The 8,355-nt window shown below is 37.8% G+C and overlaps 1 protein-coding gene across 1 annotated transcript; it reads left to right on the top strand.

The window, feature by feature from the left end:
* The first annotated feature begins 3,023 nt into the window (after window positions 1-3,023).
* Window positions 3,024-5,174, top strand: LOC137718641 (11S globulin seed storage protein 2-like). The gene is made up of 3 exons (XM_068458190.2): window positions 3,024-3,237; window positions 3,813-4,521; window positions 4,841-5,174. Exons 1-3 carry the CDS (start codon window positions 3,039-3,041, stop codon window positions 4,968-4,970), a joined length of 1,038 nt encoding a protein of 345 aa, XP_068314291.2. The 5' UTR covers window positions 3,024-3,038; the 3' UTR covers window positions 4,971-5,174.
* The last annotated feature ends 3,181 nt before the right edge of the window (window positions 5,175-8,355 follow it).

Below are 8,355 nucleotides of genomic sequence, written 5' to 3'. Positions count from 1 at the left end.
TATTCTAATGATTCTAAATTTATAAATACACACTAAGCTTTTACAGTTTACTAATGGCCTTATATGTATTACCCAAACGTAGAATTTTTGCATCTATATTCTTGAAATAAGTTTTTTTTTTTTTTTTTTTTTGGACAAACAAAGTAAATTTCATTTAAAGAAAAAGCGCTAATACAAGATAATGACAACCCCAAAAGAGAGTCCAAAAAGCCAAGTAAAAGCCCAACTCCATAAACAAAAACTTCAAAGAGAAGGGGGCCCAAAGTGAACAGCCCATAGCAGCAACCAAATTGAAAAACCTAGATAGCCACCTCTACCAAAACAGCCGCACCACCACCGCAGATCCATCACCACCACCCGGAAGAAGGGCCAAAGAACCAAATGGATGAACGGAAAATAAGGGTAGGCAAGCTACTTGCGCTGGGAGCGCTCCCATAATCCTACCAAATAGTGCAAAATGCACTTTAAAAGGGTAGCTAGTAGCAGATTTACAATGAGGAGCGACGGTTGAAGGGGAACAAGGCAAAGAAAACAAATCTGAGATAAACTTAGGAAAGACTGAGACCAAGCTCAGAGCAACCTGAGACACAAAATGCTCAGACAGAAAACAAACGAATGTTAAATGCAAATACATATAAACTAAATCTCCAACCATGGTGGCCTGGAGAGGGAAAAGTTGTAGTGGAGTTGGAGGAAAAGGGAGAGAAGGGCAAATCGGGAGGAAATGGAGAGATGGGGAAATCGGGAGGAAAGAGATGGAGAGAAAGGGAGGAAGAAACGAAACAAGGGTGGAAAATGGAGAAAGTGAAGAAGGGTGAAAAACAGGGAGAGATGGGAGATAGTGATGAAAATAATGGGTGGACGAGAGAGGAAGAGAGAGAAGGGTGCTGGCTATCAAGCCAAACTTGGCCAGCCTAATGCCCATTTGGCTATGTTTTGGTCTGGTGAGCTCCATTGATTTTTAGCTCAGCCTTTGGTTGGAGTTGGATTTTGTCTAAATCAGGCCATTTTTTTTTTACCCTTTAGCCATGGCCTTGGTATTTGTTGCCTCAAAATCTAAATTTCAAACATAGATTATATAATATGAAACCCAATGATCAAACTAGTATTAAATTGAATAAAAAAATGGACCCAGATTGACATTACATCAGGACGTCGATCTCCTAACAAATAATAGGGTTAAGAATTTAGATAGGGTTTTAAGAAGCTTGTTTATACTCATGTGATTTCCTTAATCGCCGATTCTCAGCTCATAAAGCTTCTAGTTCTTCTTTGTGGGCGGTGAAGATGGTGGTGACTGCATCATGGCAGTCCATACCATTTTAGCAACTTCCATAACCTTCTTTTTTATGTTGGCGGCTTGAATTGTAGGGTGGAGTTGGTGATTGTGCTTTGAGTTTGGAGATGATGACCTGATGGGAATGTGGTGACCGTTAGTTGGTGGTGGCCATAAATTTTTTTGAATTCCATTAAATTTTAATATAAACTATAATGTTCAATACTCCATGACCTTCTATTATTTTGGAGACAAAGGAAGCCCTAGTTAATTTAACAAAAATTTAACTAGTGCTCAACAGATGCGACATTTTCAATATGTTAGGTACTTGTTTGAAATGTTTAAAAAGGATGTGATCAATTTGGAATGGCACTAAAATGTGGAGTTTCAGGTACTTAATTCTTTAATTATAATAATAATAATAATAATAATAATAATAATAATAATAATAAAATGTTCATAATATATTCATATTTGGTGGGTTGTATTTGTTTACCAAGTCAAACAAAACTAACACTCTCCAATGGCGGGGATTTTTTTATGTACCCAAAATACGTATCGGTACATCAAGTATCATAATATAAGTGAAATGACATATATCTTTCAGTGTCTCTTGATAAAGGTTGTCGCGACACATAGTATATTCACTTGTATTATGACACTTGGTGTATATGTTTGTTTAGTATATTCACTTGTGAATGTATCACGTACGGATAATGTTACGAAGATCAAAATTTTAAACCAAATTTGCAAATCAAATGATGTGTTACCAATAGGAAATAAGCACGTTAACCAACACTTAAATAACAATTCAATTATCAACCACCACATTATTTGATTTACAAAATTTAATTTAAAATTTATCTCCCTAACATTACCCATCACATAAGGACGTAAATTTCCATCTTTCACTATTTAGGAATGTAACACAACTTCCACATGTCCCGCATTTTCGATTTTGTGCATATGCCACCAAAGTCAATGTGGAAAATGTGACCGAAGCAAAATATGTAGTCGACTCCAAACTTCCTCTATATATATCCTTAGTCATAGGCTTAATTTGCTGAAAAAAATTCTAGGTACTTAGCTCATCTGTCTTCACTCACGAAACTTAAAGGTACTTCGGTAAAATAAAGGTAATATTTTCTTGCCTAGCTCTATCTCTTTGTTTGTATGCTTTTGTTTTCTGTGGTCAAGATGCTTTCTTTTACTTACGTTCCTTGGCTCTTCGTCTCTTTTGGGGGCTCTTGTGTTTAGCATGTAGCTAGGTTAGACCAGTTGTAGCTAGGTTAGGCCACAAACCCATCTGAGGTCATCTTGAGCTTCAAAACCGCAGTTTAAGCCCAGAAACTTCAATTTCCAGCATCTCGCACTGCTTCTTCATTTAATCTCCAAAAAATAACCGCTTGGTAGAAATTGCTGAGATTTTGATACAAACAAGCTAAGAAACACACGAACGTCCTCCAATTTGAATCACTCCAAAATTCGTCCGTTTGGTCATGTTTTGCTCTAGAGGAAGTCTAATATCCTACGTTGAGAATATAAAACAAAGTATCAAAATTCTACCAAAATAATTACCAAATTGTACTAAGAATAGGGTGAAATATATAATATAATATTAACTCATCATACGACATTTTGAAATCTCCCTTCTCGTAGAATAGACTGGTTAAAAAAAGATCGTCTTATTGTAAAAGCTTATTAAAAACAGATGTTGATTTGGCTTTTTGGATGATTTCTTTTCAAGGAAATAATTTTATCAATGGATGGGATGGACTTAACACCCAAGTCAGCCCAGAAGTTGTTTGAAGGAGATGGAGGAGCATATTACATTTGGTCGAGTTCAGATGTTCCGGTGCTTGCTGAGGCCAAGGTTGGTGCAGGCAAGCTTGTTCTTCAACCTCATGGCTTCGCTCTTCCTCACCATGCAGATTCCTCCAAACTGGGATATGTTCTTCAAGGTAATTAATAACTAATTAACTACAGCCTACAACTACCTATGTAATTAACTGTATTTATATAATAACATGTGGTGTTCCTTTCCATCCGTGCACACTAAAAAATCTTTCTTCACGCACATGTGATTAAAAAAGGTGGAATACAGAAGTTTCTTTTTTATTCATCAATGCCCTTGTTACATAACTGGTTAATATGATGGAAAACAAATCATACTTTAGTTGCTAGACTATAATGCTTATATCATAGTTTGTTATGAATCTGAACCACACATTCAAGCGATAATCAAGTTGACAAAGAAAATCCCATATAATCTGTACATAGTTTAGATTCACAATTTGACAAGATAACAATATGTAGTTATATTTGTTAGTGGATCATAGAAGTTCAAAGATTTTAGCATTAACTATTGTCCTTGTTACGATAATCTACCTGATCGATCAGGTTGACCAAAATAATCAACATGATCAATAGTTAAGATTCAGGTTCGCGCATGAAAGCAGTAATTATAAGTCCAGGATTTGTTATTTGGGGAACAAAGAAGTTTGAAGATCTTAACTAGCACCAAATTGTGATGCAGGTAATGATGGATTAGTTGGAATGGTCTTCCCTAACACATCAGAGGAGGTGGTGGTTAGGGTTAAGAATGGAGATGTGATACCATTACCAGTTGGAACAATCTCATGGTGGTTCAACAATGTTGATCACTCCGAGGAGCTTGTTGTTATTTTCATGGGTGAAACTGCCGGAGCCCATGTTCCCGGCCAATTTTCGTACTTTTTTATTGCCGGAACCCTAAGTCTACTTGCAGGTTTCTCAACAGAATTTGTCAGCAAGTCCTTCAACATCACCAAGGATGAAGCTGATGGCATCACCAAAAGCCAGACTGGGGTTTTGATCATCAAGCTAGGTCAAGATGAAAAGGCCAAAATTCCCCTCCCCAATCTAAAACTCACGGACAAATTTGTTCACAACATCAGTACTAGTAGTACAACTACATTAACTGAAAAGGAATTTCCTTTTCTTAAACAAGCTGGGTTAAGTGTTAACCTCACAAAACTTGAGGCCAACGCAATCAGCTCTCCAATCTACACAGCCGATTCCACAGTCCAAGTGATTTATGTTGCTCGAGGGAGTGGCCGGATACAGATCGTGGGTGTTAACGGTCAACGTTTGTTGGACGCAGAGGTAACTGCCGGGCAGCTGCTTGTGGTACCAACGTTCTTCATGGTTGCTAAACTTGCAGGACATAATGGGTTGGAGTGTTTCGCTCTCATGACTAGTTCTCAGTAAGCACATTGAACTGTCACAACACCACTGCTTTCATTTTAGTACCCTTTTTTTTCCTAATGAAATCACTTCGATACTGTAGTGCGAGTGATTCTATTTGGACACAGGAAAGTGATACATTTGTTAACACACATGTAAATATTATACGTGACATGAGTAAGCCGCTAATATAGCGTCCCTTACCAATTATACAACGTGAAGTGTTAGTTTCTATCCACATGACATTATGCAATTAGTATAGGATGCTATATCAGCGGTATAATTATGTCATGTAAGTCCTCCTAATTCAGGAAATACTAATTGGTACTATATTTGCAGGCCTCTCGTGGAAGACTTAGCTGGAAAGACATCAGCATTGGGAGCATTATCACCGGAGGTGCTGCGAATATCCCTTAATATAACTCCAGAGCTAGAAAAACTTCTCAAGTCCAAGATTCGAAGGGTCTGATCATGATCAACAACCGAATTAATTATTCCAAATCAATGCATCATGATTAATGTGGTAGTAAAAGTCCACCGAGAATCTTTTATGTAATCTTATCAGTTATTTTAAAAAACAGAAAAATAAGTCACAAGACTCAAGGGTCTTTCTGGATATCGTTGTATTTTTATGCGCTTTTGTTTAATAAAAGGCCAAATTTTTTTCGTGGTCCATGTGGTGACACGGCATTTTCAATGTGACCCTTGTGGTGAAAACACTTTTAATTAAACTCTCGTGGTGAGCCTTGTTAACAATTGAGATCCAAATCCAAACTTCCGTTAGTCTTCTGTTAAATAAACTCACATAACTATCACATAGGGGGTCAAATTCATCATTTTAATGCAAATTACATCCCATTCCATAGACATCTAGTATGAGTTAGTGTTTAACGGAAATAAGATTTCACATAAAATAAGCTTGAATGCAAAGAGTGAAACAAAACCTGTAAACCACGTCAATGGCTAGGAGAAGAGGTGAAAGTGAAGTCACACATAATTTCTCAGGTATGATTTAATTTCGTTTGGAATCATAATACTTGTGATAAACCATTGTTTTTTTTCAATGTCAACACGTCTTTGATCATGAGTTAGAGTCTTAGTCTATCTTAAATTTTCATTCTTGTATCAATTTGTACCAATCCAAATGTGTGACAACCCGTCCCGAGTTAATGTATATTTTATCCTCGAATGTGTGGAAATGACGATTATGCCCTCAAGGCTTAGTGACGTCGATGTATGTATATAGTGTTAAAGTATTTTTCTCGCTGACGTAATTAAATTGTATGCACCATCACGACCGTGTTGACACGAGTTAGGGTCGAATTGGATTCGTAACGGAAAAGTTATGAGTAAACGAATTAGTAAATGGGTGGAATGATATTCTTTGGAGCCCAATCAGATTTTTGGGTTAGTTTTACTTCTTTTGGATCCTAAAACTCTTTCTTTCTTTCTCTCATAGTAGCCCAATTAGGGCCTGAGATTTCTTTTTCTTTTGGCCAACCCGTGACTACACACACATACATACACACGTGCAAACCCTTCTCCCTCCTCTCTTCTCGATCTTTCCTTCCCGTCCGTACAACCGAGTTCTACAACTTTCAAACACCATCAAAACCTTACGGATCGATCTCGAGGGTTTTCTATTTATACTCCTTTTGAGCTCTAGAGTCTCGTGATACCACTTACTAAGCGAGTTAACCCCGAAACCCTTGGATTTTAGAAACTCCGGTGAGGAGTTAAAATGACTCTAACGTGATTGTGGGTGATTTAATTGGTTTTGAGGCTTAAGAAGGTGTTTCCCTAGTTTCCCTAGCACTTTGGAGTCATTTTGAAATGTTTTAGACATCGGGACACGATGGTTCACTGAGTTGTAGACTTTGTAGAAATTTCGAGGGACTTTCTAACCATTTTCGTCGAATTTAGGACCTTTAAAAGGTAAGGATTTGTTCTCCTTGTTGAGAGCTTTAAATCCACATAAAATTCATGGAATTTGGTTGAGTTTTGAAGAAGATATTGAAATTTGAAGTTTTTCTAGTTTCTAGCGTAATAGACGGTGGCCGGCGGCGGCTCCGGCGAGGACCACCGAAGAAGACAAGGAATATTCCATCAACTTTGACGGAATATACTAATGGTGTCAGGTATCACCGTTAGTTTTTAGACGAAATATGTTGTTATTTAACGGAATATTCCCTAACGCCGTTAAAGATTCCGTCCATATGCCAGGCACGTGCCTATGTGTGGCCGTGCCTTGGCCGGCCGGTGAGGGCGTGGGACATCGGAAAATTATTCTAAAAATATGGGGATGCTCTTGGTGTTGAGTAGGCCATGATGGTATATTCAAACACCCCAATTGAGCAACATATGAGAAGTTGTTACACGGTTTTATTTATATGCTTAAAATTAACATTAAAATAGTTGTTTCACATATAGGTGAAACGTTTCCGGAGGACAAGCGCAGTCAGGCGAGACTCGGGGGTTACGACCCAGCTACATACCAGTGCGTGGGCTTTTGGTTTATATATATATATATATATATATATATATATATATATATATATATGTGTGTGTGTGTGTGTGTGTGTGTGTGTGTGTGTGTGTGTGTGTGTGTGTTTCCCAAAAACTGTTTTAAATGGAACTTCGTTTAAAATGCCATGTCATGTTTGCTTTACATTTTAGCATATGCATTAGTATAGCTTTGCATAATATAGCATGATGTTGCGGAGGCCCATGTAAGTTTAGGTGAGTGTATATTGACGGTATAGTTGCACGGTAGTTGATTATGAGTTGATGCACATAGAACTCATTGTCCTGAACCCCGGTATTAGTGCTCCACCGTGGCCAGGGCCTAGCCTTCACGTGATCGATCACCTCCCGCACCGCACGCTCAGCTTGGATCCAAGTCAGGTGCCAACTTATTGTACAGACCACATTAGGTGGTTCCAACTCGTAGGTGACCTATGATTTGTCGCACAGCCTTCACGTGATCATAGCACTTGAGCGTACTTATTTACACCCAACCTGTCATACAGACCACATTAGGTGGTTTCGACTCCTGTGCAGGTTTAGTGTTGTACAAGTCACGTTAGGTGACTCTGGCTGGCATATCACTTTTGCATTGATTTATATCACCTGACATACATATTTACTACTGAGATAATGACATGGCATATACCTGGTTTTTGTTGCTCTTAAACCTAATTTCTTTATACGTATGTAGTACTATTTTCTAGGAAATTATACAAGTTTTACGATGAGGGGTTATTACTTTTGAAAACTGAAAAGGTTTTTAAAAGCTTTGTTTTTTCCCACTCACGTTTTCTATTTTTCACCCGTCCAGGTTCTGGTTAGACGTTCGTGTTGGTGGCTCACGAGGACTCTACGGTGGTTCTCACAGACTCCAAGTAATGTAGGGTTTTCTTTCATATCATGTATAATTAGTATTTAGCCTGCTGGACTGCACTTAGGTTATCTATGCTCTGAGGATGTGTATCCGTGCTTTAAACATCTTCACTTGCACTTTTATACTTACCTAGTGTAAATTAGTTAGTTTTGGTTTTTAATTACTCACATTTTTGTATCATTATCACTTCCGCACTGCGCTCATGGCTACGTCACCCTCACATGACGGCCAACATGCCTCGATTTAGATTGGGGTGTGTCAGAATGCATATATGCCTTTCAATTTTGTCTTTAATTGGTAGTGTGGCCTTTCAATTTTTTTCTTAATCTTCTTTGAATTTTATTTATTTAAGTTTCTTACGCTCTTGAAGTTCATATGCGGAGGGTGTGAAAATTGAATTTTCTACAATACCTTTCACCCATTGTCTTTAATTTTTTTAATTATGCAATGTCTG

The sequence above is a fragment of the Pyrus communis genome, chromosome 8, assembly GCF_041283825.1.
Source record: "Pyrus communis isolate YQ-2024b chromosome 8, ASM4128382v1, whole genome shotgun sequence".
In the NCBI taxonomy this organism is placed as follows: Eukaryota; Viridiplantae; Streptophyta; class Magnoliopsida; order Rosales; family Rosaceae; genus Pyrus; species Pyrus communis.
Note: the sequence above shows the minus strand (reverse complement) of the source record. Positions and strands in the feature narration are given on the sequence as shown.